The sequence below is a fragment of the Astyanax mexicanus genome, chromosome 2 (assembly GCF_023375975.1).
Source record: "Astyanax mexicanus isolate ESR-SI-001 chromosome 2, AstMex3_surface, whole genome shotgun sequence".
Lineage (NCBI taxonomy): Eukaryota > Metazoa > Chordata > Actinopteri > Characiformes > Acestrorhamphidae > Astyanax > Astyanax mexicanus.
The window spans coordinates 15,387,818-15,404,741 of record NC_064409.1 but is presented as its reverse complement, the minus strand read 5'-3'; the positions used below and the strand labels follow the sequence as shown (position 1 = coordinate 15,404,741).

At 38.6% G+C, this 16,924-nt stretch overlaps 3 protein-coding genes across 3 annotated transcripts in view; 1 reads left to right on the top strand and 2 right to left on the bottom strand.

The window, feature by feature from the left end:
• Nucleotides 1-16,924, top strand: part of terfa (telomeric repeat binding factor a) — a 285,122-nt gene that overhangs the window by 163,237 nt on the left and 104,961 nt on the right. The window lies entirely within an intron of this gene.
• On the bottom strand, nucleotides 673-7,746 carry LOC103044524 (zinc finger protein 879). Its single transcript, XM_015605602.3, has 9 exons — nucleotides 7,638-7,746; nucleotides 6,241-6,443; nucleotides 5,859-5,939; nucleotides 5,137-5,232; nucleotides 4,581-4,691; nucleotides 4,266-4,386; nucleotides 2,917-3,628; nucleotides 2,776-2,816; nucleotides 673-2,214 (listed from the first exon to the last, which is right to left on the bottom strand). The coding sequence occupies exons 1-9, from the start codon at nucleotides 7,639-7,641 to the stop codon at nucleotides 1,004-1,006; spliced, it is 2,580 nt and encodes an 859-aa protein (XP_015461088.3). The 5' UTR covers nucleotides 7,642-7,746; the 3' UTR covers nucleotides 673-1,003.
• zgc:171422 (uncharacterized protein LOC100001353 homolog) lies at nucleotides 9,183-15,251 on the bottom strand. Its single transcript, XM_015605601.3, has 8 exons — nucleotides 15,096-15,251; nucleotides 14,441-14,643; nucleotides 13,569-13,661; nucleotides 13,184-13,279; nucleotides 12,836-12,946; nucleotides 12,626-12,746; nucleotides 11,754-12,323; nucleotides 9,183-10,625 (listed from the first exon to the last, which is right to left on the bottom strand). Exons 1-8 carry the CDS (start codon nucleotides 15,097-15,099, stop codon nucleotides 9,382-9,384), a joined length of 2,442 nt encoding a protein of 813 aa, XP_015461087.1. The 5' UTR covers nucleotides 15,100-15,251; the 3' UTR covers nucleotides 9,183-9,381.

Sequence of the window (16,924 nt, the reverse complement as noted above, 5' to 3'; positions counted from 1 at the left end):
GATCATCCATCTTCCTCTTGATTATATTCCAGAGGTTTTTTAATTTGGTAAAATCAGACAAACTCATCATTTTTAGGTGATCTCTAATTATTTTCCAGAGCTGCATATAGCTAGATATATTCAGTTTTATGTTTCTTAAAAAAACACTGTCAGATTATTATTTAGGCTAGTATATTTGCATTAATTTTTTTTGTCTCAATTTACCTTAATTTTGTGATACGTTTTTCCATATGCATACAGTACCTACTTTTCTACATTGTAGATTAATATTAAAGACACCAAAACTATGAAGTAACTCATTAAAATTGTTAAATTTTAAACATGCCAAAATATGTTACATTTTTCAGAGCACCCTTGCTTTGATGCCAACTTTGCTCTCTAATACACTCTTACTATTTTTCACTCAGTCAGCTGCAATTTTGTATATTAGGCTGAGTTAAAAGTACTTACCTCCATCAGCACAAGTGAATGCATTTTAGCTGTACAGTGTACACATACAGGTAAATAGTTTTTATTAATGGTGTCATTCATTAAAAATTGTAAATTATTTGTATTTGTTTCAAACAAACATTTGGAGTTTTATATTTTATAACATAATGAGATCCCAGTAATCTTAGCATTGACACTGTCAAACACTGTAGTCAGAACCAGTCAGATTAAGACCAGTCAGACTCTGTCTCCAACACATTTTTTATTGGTCTTTACAGCAAGCATAGACTTACAAAAGTGTACATTTTCTCAAATATAAATATTACCATTAGTTTTTTTTTTATTGTTGCAAAATATATGAATTAATACAAGGAAGAATTGCCTGACACTGCTTGACACAATAATAACATTCTAATAACAATGCTTTTTGATTTGTGTAACTCTTAAGCACTTTCTACATAGTTCATGGTAAACACCACAACAAAACTGAGTCACACATATTCAAATTCAAGAATTGTTAGAATGACTAAACAAATTTTTAGTTTTTCAGGGTAATTTTTCTTTGTTTTGTTTTTTAACTGATTTCACTGCTGGGGTCTCCACTGTGGGACTGCATGTGTCTCTTTAGGTGGCCACGGCGAGTGAAGCTCTTCGAGCAGATGGAACATGGAAAGGGTTTCACGTCGCTGTGGCTGAACACGTGTTCGCTCAAGCAGCGTTTCCTCGTGAAAGCTTTCCCGCAGATTTCGCAGGAGTAAGGGCGCACGCCCATGTGTGATCTCATGTGTACCACGCGGTGGCTCGACACGATGAAGCTTCGTCCACAGATGTTGCAGGGGTATGGCTTCTCTCCAGTGTGGCAGCGACGATGGACCTGCAGGCAGCCGGCAGAACTGAAGGCCTTTCCGCACTCCAAGCACACGTACGGTTTCTCGCCGGTGTGCCGCCTGGTGTGGATAGTGAGGTTGCCGATGGAGAGGAAGCACTTCCCGCAGTAGGAGCAGCAGTACGGCCTCTCTGTGGAATGGCACTTCATGTGGGACTTCAGCTGAGTGCTGCTGAAGAACTTCTTACCGCAGTCTTCGCATTCGTGAGGTTTCTCCCCCGTGTGATTGGATATGTGGGCCAGCAGGCTTTGCAGAGTGGCAAAACACTTGCCGCAGTGGTCGCACTGATGAGGCCGAAACTCCGGATGACTTTTTAGATGGTTCCGCAGCTCGATCACAGAAAACGTCTGGCCGCAGAACCGGCACTCTCCTGGTTGACGCTTTGCGCGCTTTACTGCTTTGTCCCTGTCCACAATTGGGGCACGAGGTTTGTGAGTTCTCATGTGGCTCACAAATTCCTCTTTCAGGGAGAAAGTTTCACCACAAGCGATGCATTTGTAGGCGTCCGGCAAACGTTCGCTCACCAAGTGGTTGTGAACCTTGGAGTGATTAATCAGAGCCTGCAGGGATATACACTCTTTGCCGCAGTCGGTGCAGCGGTGCGTCGTTCTGTCTCTGTGCTCTTTGCGATGCATAAGCCATGTCTTCATTGACTGAAAGCTCTTGTCACACTGGGAACAGGAGTATGTCACCTGGCTGTGCCACTTCCGCTGGTGGACAGAAGCCTGGAAATAGGTCCTGAAATTCAGCTTACAGGGCTGACATTTGTAGGGTCCTTTTTCAGTGTGTCTTCGCATGTGTGCTTTGAGCTCTACCCGGCACCTGAAGGACATTCCACACTCAGAGCATGCGTGCGGTCTTTTCTTCTGAATCTTTGCTTTAGTCTTGCCTCTTTTTTCTAGAATAGAAGAAAATCCACATGTCAAACAAGAAAATAGAAAACTTCTCTGTTTAGCAAAACTTTAAATTGAAAATGAGCTTTTGCCCAAAAAAGAAAGCTGTGTCTCCGGATTTTGCTATAGAGGACATATGGCTTCTTTTAGAATGATACAAGCTTTAACTTGCATTTGTGGATTGAATGGAGAATGATCTCCAATAGAGAATGAGGCCTGTTTTTATTGCAGTGCCACCTGAGGGTCCAAAGATCACCAGCATTCAACACTGACTGTGGCCCTTGTCTCTTGAGCAAAGATTCCTGAACATTTAGATGCACAGATTTTTAGATGCACTTTTTTGGAGATTGTTGAACCTCTGTCCTCTAAACGAGTTAATGTTTTTAATAAAATAGTAAGATATCTTACTTTCACAACATATAGGTGTTCTAAGTTCTATTCTGAATAATACGTTAGAACATGAGATTTGTGAAATATTGCATTGTTTTTATTTACATTTAATATTACATTTTATATCACAGTGTGCCAACTTTTATGGAATTGGGGTTGTACATAAAATGTCTTACTTGAGGAAGATGCAGATTTCTTTAAGACCGCAGAGCCCATTCTGTAAAAAAAAAAAAAAAAAATAAGAGTATACAGTAATTACTGTTTTTAAAAAATATATATACAACGTATACGTAAACAATTTATAAAAATACACTCACTTAAGAGGTCCGGGGTCACTAGTGCAGCGAGAGAGAGAAACTGAAGGCAGGCGGACTTGTTTAATTATTGGAATCAGACGACTAGGAACAACCACTTTCAGCAGGTGGCCACTGTTGGTCTGAGGATCTTTCTCAGCAGCTTCTTCAGAGACGTTCTTCAGATCTGAATTACAGCCAGAGATCACAGAGCTTGGCTCAGGTTCATGTACATCAGATTCATGTACATCAGATTCATGTTCATCAGGTTCATGTTCATCAGGTTCATGTTCATCAGGTTCATGTACATCAGGGTCAATTTCAGCTGGAGCTGCATTGTCTGCTGATGCTCTGTTCTCATTCTCGCTTTGAGCGATGTCCGTTGCTTCCTCTTCAACCTCACAGACAAGACTTTCTTCAATGTTTTTCTCCATCAAATGCACTTCTTCTTGCAGGCTGCCTGTTGGTGCTTCAGACTCTGCAATCATCTCAGTCACAATGTAGTCTTCTACTTCAACTGAAGTGAAGATTTCAACGGCCGGCACATCTGTCACACTCTCCTGGCTTACTTCCTGGTTTACACTCGAGCCATTCTGATTTATCTCGACAGACCACTTTAGGCACACGGAATGTTCTGATTGGTTTTCAGCATTACTCTCACAGTCTGTGACCACATCAGTCAAAGGTGGCAGAGACAAAGTAGAGATGACTCTGTCCTCAACAACAGATGGGAGACCTTTAGACAATCAATAGATGAAACAATATGTAAATATTAGATCAACTAGTTTAAACTCTGAGCTCTTTTAATTGCAACAATTCATCAACACAATATCAAAATTTGGGACAGTACGGAAAACGTTTCTTCCATATCCTTTGACTTTCAATATTTCTTATGCATAAACTAGAGATAAGCTGCCCACCTTTGCTCCTTAAAGATTTTCATGGATCATCGCAAGTTTTTTACTTCATTACTAGACCTAAACTTTTTTTGTAATAAGTTGCAAGCCTGAAATGCAGGAATAGATGAATATTAACAAATTAAATTACATTATTTAGATAATACCTTAAATACCTTTTGTAATACTGTTACCATTCAAATAAAAGTAAACATAAGAAACACTGTAGTTCTTTGTTCTTTTCAAGCTTTCTCAACTTTTTCTAATTTGCTGTTTTAACAAATTGTTAACGATTCAGTGATTTCAAGATATTCAGAACTAAGCAGAAACCATGGCAGAAACATGAAGGCAGAGTCCCTGAAATTACAAAGGCTGTTCTTTCAAGCAAGAAGCATAGGGCTACTGTTATTAGATATAATGATACACCACAAGTTACTGTTAAACATCCCCTCGCAAATGGTGTTAATTATGCCTTACCGTTTGTCTCCAGAGTTCCCTGATAGTCACTTCGAAGCAAAGGCAGCAAGTATCTGGGATCCCAATTATTCTCCACCACATTCTCCCAAACGGTGGTCTCTGTACTCAGCCAAGAGGCAGCCTAAAACAGCAGTTTAAAACAGCAGTTTGAAAAGCAGTGTACGTGGTACACTTTGCAAAGTTTTGTTAGATGGTTTGTAAAGCATACAGTTCTATGCAAAAGTTTGTAATCAAATCACATGCAATATAAAGAGTGCCTAAACTATTACACAAGATCAGGTAACCATGTAATAAAATGTAGTACAAATACTACACCTGTTTAAAGTTTGGCACAGGCAGCAGCTGTTCCAGCCTGGAGAGAAAATGTCCAACCAGCACCTGTAGTGCTTTGTCAAAGTCAGGACCATACTCAAACGGGAACACTTCCTAGTGATTGCCATGTGAACAAAAGTAACATTAACTTGAGCACACAGAAGTCAAATACGAAGTTTTTTTTTTTTTTTTTTGCAAGCTTTGTGTTATTCCTTCAGATTTTCCAATATATTCACACATAACTCAGTAAGCCTTGAGTAAGGTTTATCTATCTCATTGCAAGGGACTAGTGTGGCTCCAGGCTTTAATCCCAAACAAGCAGTAGATTACCTGATTCCATTCATTTATTCAGTTGGTCTCAGTCTTTCAACAGCTAATCAGATGTTTTCAAACTCTACTTAACGCTGCTAGCTAGTTGGTTGTTTCACAGTAACTAAATAGTTTTTGTTGAGTTTTATTACATAACAGCTTTTTAAATCCTGCCCCTCACAAATAACCCAAAGTATAAAAAAAAACAAAAACCAACGCTAGAATTCATAAAAACTACCTAAAGGCTTACCTGAAAGAAATGCTCCTTTTTTACTGGGTCTTCCAAAAGGCTCAGAATAAGCTTTAACAATTTACACTGCAAATTTTCCACCTCTGAACCTGATGCCTGAAGAAAGAAAAAAACATAGTTATAAATACTGCTAAAACTACACCTTTTAAATTTATTGTCACAAATGAAGAAAAATAACATGTACAGGGTCTATGTTTACACATTACATACAGACTATTGTAATACAGTGATACAGTACAGACACTTCATCACTTAGCCCAGGACAGTATCAGTACAGGGCAGAGCTAGCAAACACTGATAAACTAATCATGTCACTTTGTGCTCGGCAGTCCAGTTCTGTAAAGGAATATATGGCTCTCCTGGCTGGTGCTTGGAGCTTGACAGCATTTTTAATGTGTTTAATTTTCAAACGTAATGTACATTTTATTATGAGGCATTACAGAAGCCCTGCACGATGATGCATTACCAAGTTTGATTGGAATACACACGGAAACAATAGTACTAAAAGACAACCAGCAATTAATATCACCCGCAAAAAAGAGTGGGTGTCCTTGTCTAATCAGGTTTATCTAGCCATAACAGTCCATCTCTACAGTGTACCTGATAAAAATGACTTTTAACAACTAATTAAAAAAGCTTTTAAAACTCATCATGGCAAAAGTAAAAGAAAAGCAGTGTATGACTGACAAGACTAATATTATACATGAGGAAAATTTTGCCACCTTGGACTCAATGGTGTGAAGACGAGCCTTGATCGTCTCCAAGTCGACTGGCACCTCATCTTTACACATTTCAAGCATCATCTGTAACAAGAATAAAAATGTTCTAATGCAATTAGAATTACAATTAGAAATACAGTTACTCACTCATGTCACATACATAAGCTGCATGAGGTCACTATCAGACAAAAACATATCTTTATTCTTGCTGTTTTCACTTTTTGACATAATGGTAATCTGGTGTGCCTGACAGCAACAACATTCAAGTGCATTGATTGAACTACTGCCAAAGTCAGGTCATTTAATATATGTAAAACAACCCATTGCAGGGATGTTGTATTTCATTACGTAATAACTGTCAAGTGTACATCTGATGGATTCTCACCTTCGCTCTGAGACCCATCACTAATGCTGTCTTCTGTCTGTCACTCAGAATCTCTGGAAACATCTTAATCAGGAGAAGGATGTACTCTTCCAGTTTATTAAAATGCTCCAACTTCTGCTGCTTGACCACTTGCCACATGAAGGCAGACATGAGACGCAGTGGAGGCACCAGCAGGCGCAGCGAGGTGAGAGGAAGAGGAGAACCTGCAAAAATTAGAGCAGAATTATAAATGTTTTTTTATCTTTACTTTAATGCATAATTTTTAACAACTATTCATTAATATTGGGTACATTTTTCTGGCCGTTTGGGATATACATTAGAAGCATAGTGTTACCATAATTATGTGTAACAGTTTTTTTTATTCCAAGAAAATATTTATTGATAATACAAACAACTGGCCCAATTAATTGTTTATTTATATTTGTGACAACTTACTAAACTATTTTTTTTTCTAGTATAATCAACTCAATGCTTCCCTGCCCTTCAACTAGTTCCCACCCAGCTTAGCTCATTTAACCCCCCTATTATGTTTATCTGTCAGGAACAGCAATGGTATTCTGGGGTTAATTTGAGCCGATGCATGTATAATTATCCAAAAGATGCCTGAAACCCCAAAAATCCTTACAAGCTTAACTAACTCCATTGCTAATTATTCTATCAATATTTAGTGCACCTAAATATTGAAAGACCTCTAACATGTAACGGTTCAATTAGAATAATTCACTCGTTTTATATAAAAACATACATGTTTAAACTTTTTTAATGTTTCACTACTTTATTACGTTTAAAAGACCAACATATAAAACAATAGTTTTACTTAACATTGAAACATAACAATACAACTTCGTTTTAGTTTTTGCAGGGAGTGCTGGTAAATATGTGATATATGTGAGGAACCGTTTTCATATTATATGTGGATTACACTACTTAAGGCAAGCAGAAGAGGTTTCATACTAAAAAACACTTTTAACTATTTTTCCTAGATCTTCAAACTTTAAAACGGGTCAAATTGATCCGGAACATAACAGGAGGGTTAATCATTATCTGCCCTGTATGAGTTGGTTCATTTGTTTTGGTGCAGGTGATACATGAAACTACAGGGTTTTAAGAAAATAAACTACATAAAACACTTGTTAGGAAATAGTTAAAATGATACTATCTAATATAGTTAATGAATCGAATTTTTAACCGGTTATATACATTTACATGAACTAACCCCAGGTTAACTAGCTAACTAGGTAAGTTAGCTAAAGCTAGCTAAACTTCCTGGCTGTCAGGCTGTCTGCCGTTAATGTTTAGCTATTTATCTGCGAACTAGCGGAGTACTAGACGCGTATACAGCACAGTGAATTATCAGGGTATAATAATAATGATCCGTAAATACTGAGTATCCATACCCATGCCGCTGTTTCAGAGAGATCTTCTGATCAGTTTAATAGAAATAAGAGGACTGGTCCGCCATCATCTGCACCCCGCGCTTCCTCCCCTCCACTTCCCTCAGAGCGGACTGTCTAACCCGCACACCAGCTTTACCGCCCCCTACTGACCCGGAGCTCCGCCATAGCATATAATTGAAAAGTTACTTTATTTTCTTCATTCAGTTTAAAATGTGAAACTCATATTATATAGATGTATTTACCTACAGAGTGATCTATTTTAACAGTTAAAAATTATTTCCAGGTAGGTACCGCCGGACCTGGACTTTGAGAGAAATGCAGTCTGTAGTTTAGAGAATAAACAATGTTCATTTCACTCAAAACATAGCAATATCTGAGAAATTGATTCAGAAACTAAGAGCTATATATATATAACTCACCTCAACATGCCTTTTGCAGTCATTTAGTCTCCTGTGAGCAATGCTAAAATCACCATTACAAACTGTACAGCAGGCAAGACTTTAATTGTTTTTTACCTTTACCAGACAAGGATATACTTTAGAATAGTCATAGGTGAAACGAGTGAAAGGTGAAAGAAGGGGGGAAAAAAAACACGCCCACACTAAAAACTAATTGGCTGCTTCACAGACTTTTTGCAGAGAACAGGCCAATCAAACCCTCTCTGTTTTGTTTAATGAATATGAGTGCCTTTCTCTCCCTCTCTTTCACTCACGATTGGGGAAAACAAGTCTGTGTTGCCTGTGTGTGGATTTGAGTTCACTCTTGGGTCACTCGTTCTAGATTCTGGGAGATTTTATCTGATTTGCAGCATCTTGGAGCCGTTATCGATATGCGGTAGACTCCCGTAACTTCCATGAGACTTTGAAAATTTGTTTTAAGCATTTGTTTCTTTTATTGTTGATGAATATAGCTCACAGCCAATGAAACCCCAAAAATCAGTGTCTCAGAAAATTTAAATATTACATAAGACCAATTACTTTTGGCATTGTGGGAAGTGTGTGAAATCCTGCTGGAAAATGAAATCAGCATTTCCATAAAAGTTGTTAGCAGAAGGTCATCTGCTGGTGTTGGCCCACTGTGTTATATTAAGTCCAAAGTCAGTGCAGTGTTTTCCCAGAAAATCTAACAGCACTTCATGCTTCCCTCTGCTGACAACTTTTATGAAGATGCAGATTTAATTTTCCAGCAGGACTTGGCACACTGTCAAAATTACCAATTGGTCTTATATAATATTAAAAAAATTATCATCTATATATAAGTTTCACATTTTTAACAGAATTGTTACTGAAATAAAGTAACTTTTTTGAGATTACCTGTATATACTTAGCAGCTAATAGATACTAAATATTTACATCTATTTCTGAGCAGAAGGAATTAAAGAAAAGAAAATCAATTAGAGGATTGTTCACGCAAAACGATTTTTTTTTTTTGCCGCTGGGTGTTTGGAGAAAAGCTTACATCTCATATATAATAAAAAATTAGAAATTGCAATATTTCTCCAAGACATTCTGCTAACACTGCCTAAAACACACACACTCACAATAGTTTGACAAACTATACAGCCAGCATTTATTGGTTTATTATACATATCTGCATTAGCATTTGGTCAACACAACATAGGGGCAAATGTGCTTCTGAAACCTTTCACTGGAATGTCCTTCCTTCAAGTAAACACTTCTTCTGCTTATTAGAACAGCTTCTAGTGCGACTTGCATAAATAGCAGTCCATCAGACGGACACTGAATCATTGCAGATGGGCAGCGTGGCTTTGCATGTGCCTGTTTAAATGCGTGCGACGCGTGTAACTCTTTTGGCAGATGTTGCAGGGGTACGGTTTGATCCCTGAGTGTGTGTACATGTGTTTGTTCCAGTCATATCTCCTGACGAAGGTCTTCCCGCACTGGGTGCAGCAAAAGGGCCGCTCGCCCGTGTGGACACGCTTGTGCGCAGTCAGGTGACTGGACACTACAAACCTCTTCTCACAGACGTTGCAGAAGTAGGGCTTCTCGCCTGTGTGGCTGCGCTGGTGCACCTGCAAGTCTCCTGCCGATATGAAGCCTTTTCCACACTGGTGGCACACATAGGGCTTTTCTCCCGTATGTATTCTCACATGGATGTTCAAGTTGCCTAGCAGCGAGAAGCACTTTCCACAGTGAGGGCACATGTGTGGCCTTTCGCCTGAATGGCACCTCATGTGCGATTTGAGCTGGATTTTATTAAAAAAGCGCTTTCCACACTGGGTACAAAGCAGCGGCTTTTCTCCAGTATGATTGGAAAGATGGGCTAACAGACTGCTGCGCAACGCAAAGCACTTCCCGCACTGGTCGCACTGATGTGGCCTGTACTCAGGGTGGGTTTTCAAGTGGACCCTCAAGTCGCTGACCATGATAAAGGTCTCCTCGCAAAAGCGGCACTTGCCCGGCTCCCGCTCTTTTCGTGGAGGAGCCTGAGCTTTGACCTCATGCTTCTTTTGGTGCATCACTCTGGCCCGGTACGACCCAAAAGTCAAATCACATTTGTCACAGGTATAACCTCCATTTACCATAGAGGCCGCATGCTCTCGCCTGTGAGATACCAGCCCTGTTAGACTGCGGAACACTTTCCCACATTCAGGGCATTTGTGCATGCACACCGCTTTGTGAACCCGCTGGTGGGTGTACCAGCTAGACAGAGACTTAAAGCCTGCTCCACACTTGATGCACTTGTATGTCCTCGCCTTGCAGTTCTTCTGTCGGTGGAGAGCCAGCTGCTTTGCATCTTTAAATATCTGGCCACATTCACAGCACTTTGGGGATTCTGTGCTGCCGGTGTGTGTCTGCTGGTGTTTAAGAAGCTCAGAGCGGAAAGCAAAACGCTTGCTGCACCGAGGACACTTGTGAAGTCTCCTGCTAAAGAGTAGAGAACTTTTGAAAGGTGTATTTCCAGAAGAGACAGAAGCAGAAGGACTGCTGGGGTCCTGGGCAGAATCAGATGATTCAGGGTCTTCATCTGTAACAAAAAAAAAAAATATATATATATAAATATATTATATATAAATACTTATACAATTTCTTTTCTCAAAAACCTTTTGATTCTCATGGTAACAATACACATTTGGGAATCGTAAAAAAAAACATTATCATTTAATCACTTCTTCTGGTTTAAGTTTTCAAGTATTTGTAAATGTAAACACACCCAAGACACATTTGAAACAGATCAAATCAAATCATCCAAACCACATCAGGAGGTGGTCTGGGACACATTTAAACCACGTTATAGCAGTGTTAAAATATCTGTCCGTGATTAAACCCACAATTTAAACTCATCCCCATGCAGTATGTCATTGCTGAGATAATGAGTCTAAACAGTGATTGTCTCTCCATTATGGACAACAGGAGCTGTTGCCATCTCCTAACCTTAAACAGAATGTAATAAGGACATAAATTTGTGCGTTTTAAAACAGCAACCAGCTTTAGCCTGCACAAGAAGACAGATGAACAAACGCTTTGCCAAATAATAAACGTACGATTTGCATATTCCATCCCACACAGCACCAAAATTCAGTCTGACACATTTGACAACCACAAAAAAAGGCATAATAAAAAAACAAACTGAATTTAACATTTTTTATTTAAACACAGCAATGAGGCTCAGTCTGAACAGCCAGATCAGAATTCGAGCAAATGTTACGTTAAGCCAACCTGAAATGCTGAGGAGAAGGAAAAATTAATGACAGCAGTAAGTGAGTGTTTTAGTATAGTAAAGCAAGTACTCTTGGGGTGATTTCTCTGCTACTGCATACTGCAAGTGCTCCTGACAAAATATCTTTATGTGGCTACAGGAGAATGTGGCTGCAGTGTCAAATTAAAATGAAAAGAAAAGGGTTAAAGTTAGAAGAAACCAATAACATGCCCTATTTTACACTGCAACTCCTAGATAGCTCCTGTTATGATGAAGATAAAACGTTTTCAGTTAAGGTCTATAACTGTTCAGACGAATGTCAAATACAGTGGAAAAGGATAAAAAAGAACAGTGGATTTGATTAGAAAATCAGATTTGACCCACTTTACACAAATACACTTTTCAGCCCATACTACATATGCTTTCATAAAATCAAAATAATAAAAAAACACCTACTGTTGTGAGCATCCTTGGATGAACGTGAAAGCTCCAGAGGCAGGGTGATTTTTGTAAGTGGGACTCTGGTGATCTGGACTTTAGACTGAGAAGTTGTAATTTCTTCTGAAGCCAGAGAAGGTTCAGAAGTTACAATCTCCAATTCTTCTGCATTCTCCAGCTCTTGGTTAACTTCTGACATTTCGGTACATGGTATCGGAGCATTCACTTGAGTTGGCATTTCGGTCTCTTTTTCCAAATTCTTAATAGCCTCCGTGATCTCTATTTCAAAGTGCTGACTCTCTGTATCTTCCTCTGCTGATTCCACATTGGCTGCTAAAGACTGAGCAGTGTTGGGTTGTTCTGTGGATACAGTTTCTTCAAAACCTGAAGCAAGTAATTCATCGTGGTCACCAGGATCATCCGCTTCCTGTTCCTGCTCCACATCCTGAGATGTCTGGACAGGGATGTCTGAGCTGAGGGGAGGCTGTGCGTCCGACTGCTCGTTACCCTGGCTGGATATAACTGTGTCCATCAGGGGAGAGTGAGACAGCGAGGAGATGATTCTGTCCTCCACTATCGATGGGAGAGCTTATAGGACACACACACAAACTTGAAATTAATTCCCTCAGTTTTCTTTCATTAAATTGCTGTCCAACAAAGTAAATTATTTTAATAACATGCAGATACTGCTGCAGCAGCAGCATCAACATTGCACGATGGGCAATGTCATGGAAGGTACATTAAATCAGACATGCCATGCTACAACTTTTGCTGCCTGACAAGATTAAATGTCTGCAGTTAAAAACATCAACAAAATGCCAAACTTTTTAAATTACACCTTGTAGATGAACAAATTTAGAACGTCAGTTATGCTGAGTAATAAATCTTACCATTATCCTCCAAAGTTCCACAAATGTTGCTTCGCATCAAGGGTAGCAAATTATCTGTTCTACAAACAGACTCCACACACTCATTCAATTCCCACTGGCAGGCACTGAGCATAGAAGATGTCTGGAACAAATATGATTTTTTCACACATTACTGACACTCATTTCCAGTTTGGAACCATTTATATTTATTACATATAAATAGGAACATACCTGTTTAAAATTTGGCACAGGCAGCAGCTGTTCCAGTCTGGAGAGAAAATGACCAACCAGGACCTGTAGTGCTTTGTCAAACTCAGGACCATACTCAACTGGGAACACTTCCTAGTGATTACAGTGCAAACAAGAGTGCCCTTAACTTTAAATGTTCCACACATTGCACTACTGACAACTGTACATTGTGCAATTCAATTAGATATAATGACCAACACTTGAATAGACCATTTTTAAAATATGTATCAAATATTTAATATATATTTGTATGTATACATGTATTTGGAACTGTGCCTCCATGATTGTATTCAAGTTGAAAGTTTGTGATGTCCTTGAACATGCACTGACCTGAAAGAAGTGCTCCTTTTTGGCAGAGTCTTCGAGCAGACAGAGCACAAGCTTGAGAAGGTTTGCCTGCAAGCTCTCCACTTCCGAATCACTGCCCTGAATAAATAAATAGGTTTACAATCCTATTAGAAGAGGGACTGTTTACATTTTTTTGTGCTGTCACAAACTGACCTGCAACCATAGACCTGATGCAAAATTCCATAGGCTAAATTGTGCACTCTTTCACTATCAATTATGGACAATTTATAATATCAAAACTGCACTTTGGTCAAACCACTAAGTCAAAAACCAATGCTGTAATTTTCTGCAATACTGTAAAATCCTATCTGCAGCCAGGAACCAACAATATGTTACTTAATTACCTTCGCTAACTAAACAAACTGACCTTTGACGAATGAGAGGCCTGGATCCTGTGTATGTGCGACTTCACTGTCTGAAGGTCTGCAGGCATTTCATCTCGACACATTTCCAGAATCATCTGTTGAAAAAAATTAGCAATTAGTTCACAATTAATAATCAGATCTTTTACAATACATAGAGATCACAAGAACCTTATCCTTTTCAGACCCTGTGTCAATTACAATGGACATCATGCAGTTTCTTTTTTTTTTTTCAAATGTTTTGTTGCAAAGAACACTAATTGTTGTCCATCAGAATAGATCATAAATCAGCCAATAAAATAGTAGCTTAGCTCCATCTACTCCACTGGACAAAGAAAACAGCAACTCGGACATTAGGGCATGTCAGCACTACAAAACAAATGAGGCAAAGTAATACAAGCTCATTTTTGTGATTTACAAAATTTACACTATCATATTCAGGAATCAAAATTTAAATTTAAAAGTTGATTTATTCTAATATAGATTTTATATTAGATCGTGGAGTATTATTTTGTGTGCATCACAGACAGAAAACAGCATTCCTGTATTTTTCCATAGCTGGAACAAAATTCAGGTCTGAAAGGGTTAACATAGGCTCCCTTGCACCTTCCTGTAAATTTAGTCGTCCTTTTTTAGGGACGTACAATATGCCGATATATTTCACATAATGATATTGTTTTGAGGTGGAAAAGAGGGACTCTTGGCCATGTTGCATTTTACTGCATTAAACATGTTTATGTGACGTGCATGTTAGAAGCGTGGAAGAGTTCCAGTGCAATACCATTTTAAGCTACCTTTCCTAAATTCAGAACAAGCCCACCATAGATGTTAATCTAACCTGAATGGCATGTATTATAGCACAGCCCTGATTACTCACTTTTGCTCTCAGCCCCATTATCAGTGTAGCCTTCTGTCTGCTGGTCAACACCTCAGGAACCAGCTTTGTGACCACAGACACAAACTCTTCCAGCTTTCCATAGTGTTCCACTTTCTGACGTTGGGCAATCTGCCACATGAAAGCGGACATCAGGCGCAAGGGTGGAACCAAGAGGCGTAGAGATGAGATTGGAGGGGCAGAACCTGTATTTAAAAAATAAAAGCAGAAAACAGAGTGAGAGCCATGACAGAAAACACATAGAGGTCTTATTACAGAGATCAAAACAAAACTAACCCAACTTCTCAATGCTAGCTAGTAAGCTAACCACTCAATTCCCAGTGTCTACAGCTACGAGCCATAAATAGCAAACCTAGCTAACTTCATAGTTTCACTACTAACCTTCATTAACTACCTAAACACTAATAAAATTTTATGACCAGACTATAACGTTATTAAACCAGCTGCTTTAGCGCTGAACAACATTAGCCTACATTAGATAAAGTGCTAGCTAAGTACTTAACGTTAGCTACCCTAGCTACCAACTTCGTAACGACTACAGCTAACAGCTAACAGCTAGCTACAAACCCCGAGTTGCACAGACCATGCACGAAACTAATAAACACATAAGTACGGCTAGTTCAGAAAAGGCTCATACTCATCGTGCTGTATTTTGAAGATTTAAGTCAAATTCCTGATCAAACTCTTGTTTTACAGTCGTTCCTTGAAGTCATTTGCTAGCTAGCTATGTTAGCTATGAGCTGAAGGCAGGGGAAACTACTGCGCATGCGTGGCTGCCCACAAACAAAAAGCGTAGCGTTGAACGTTAAAAGAAAAAGAGCAAGTGTTCTGTCAAATGATGCTACCATCGATACGTGCTTCCTAAAGGCACTGCGCATGCGCTGACCTACACGATTTAATAATTTGTTTTTTTGTTATATATTAAATCTGTTACAAAATAGGACTCCCTGTCATTGCAGAAAAAAGAGTAAATGGAAACTAATAACAATAATAATAATAATAATAAGAAGAAGAAGAAGAATAATACATTTAGTATTCTTATTTAAAACATCCCAAAAGCAGTATGTAATTCAATTCAATTTTATTTTATTTTATAATGACCGCTTGTTGCAATAACTTTACCATGATACAGTGATTCATGCTATCCAAATATACTAACACTACATCTACTGGGATTTCTACTGGGAGCATGCTCTAAAATTGTGATTCTTTTTCATTTTTACAGTTTAATATACATTAGGGTAGCACGATTTGACAAGGTAGCACAACTCGACAGAACACCGGATTACAGCGAGCCTGCCCACAATACTCATACTAATAACTTTACACCGCTAGAGGGAGCCTGCGAGTGAGTCCTCAATGAATAGGGGTGCATGGAGCCACACGTCTAAAACTCAAGTTACAAATAGTAACTAATTACTTGTCCTGGATATTTATTTAATTTTAAAAGTAGAATGAGGTATTGTACTAAAAAATGAAAGGAAGCTTTACTGTATTGTTTATTTTCCAATAGCCAACGAATTTTACGCAGTAAAGACGCTAGCGTTACTACTACTGTGAGCTGGTCCTGGTGAGATTAAAGGCTATATAGGTTTTACCTGAGGTTTAAAAGCTTTATAGATTATGTTCGCAGTACTGAAACATCTGTTGCTTTGTGTTGAGATAATAAAATAAGCACAGCTGTCAGTATAAAAAAACTGACATTTACAAAATTCCAATAACACCCCCCTCTCTGCCCCCACTCAGGTCAATGCTTCATCATGACCTAATGACTACAGGTTACTGAATAAAGCGATGACTGGCTGTTTGCCTCGGACTCTGTTAAAAGATTTCTGGAGAGCCTACGGATTCCTCTCTGCACTGTGCCTTCACCAAACACCGGTGTAGTTGACCTCACTCCAGCCAAGCAGCACTTTAAAAAACAATGAAAACCGTTTCAACCTCTTTTGAAAATGATTTGTTTTATTGTATTGTATTTATTGTATAATTCTAACATGGGAGATGGAGTCAAATATATATGTTTACCATACACTGTAAATCGAGGAATGAGTGCTGCATTTCAGTCTTAACTGGAAACATTATGATTAATGTTTATTATACACATTTTTCTCTGCATTTTAACAGCATTGAGAGGTTGGGGTAATAAAAAATAAAAATGAAAATCTGTGCATTCTTTTTTTTATGGAAATATGTAGGACACATCCACAATTATTATTGACAAACCTGTAATACATGTTCATGTGGATTTTCTGCTCTCAAGAAGTTCTCTGACTGTAATTCTCTTGTGGTCCCGCTCACTTTAAAAAAGTGAGAGCCAACAATTTCTATGAGGCCTTCAGAAAGACTACCAACTTCAGCTGAGTTGCAGGTCACATGATGTGTAAAGAATCTTCAACAATCTTGTGTGATCTTTGCAGGTGGCTCTTGTGAAACCTGCAATCTTTTGAAACAAGGACTTTTTCCTTT

Coding starts and splice junctions, on each gene's coding strand:
- LOC103044524 (XM_015605602.3), bottom strand. Junction 4,692..5,136: donor AAAAGGAGCATTTCTTTCAG/GTAAGCCTTTAG, acceptor GGCAATCACTAG/GAAGTGTTCCCGTTTGAGTA. Junction 2,817..2,916: donor AGTGACCCCGGACCTCTTAA/GTGAGTGTATTT, acceptor TTTTTTTTACAG/AATGGGCTCTGCGGTCTTAA.
- zgc:171422 (XM_015605601.3), bottom strand. Junction 13,662..14,440: donor TAATGGGGCTGAGAGCAAAA/GTGAGTAATCAG, acceptor TTTTTTCAACAG/ATGATTCTGGAAATGTGTCG. Junction 10,626..11,753: donor ATCCAAGGATGCTCACAACA/GTAGGTGTTTTT, acceptor TTTTTGTTACAG/ATGAAGACCCTGAATCATCT.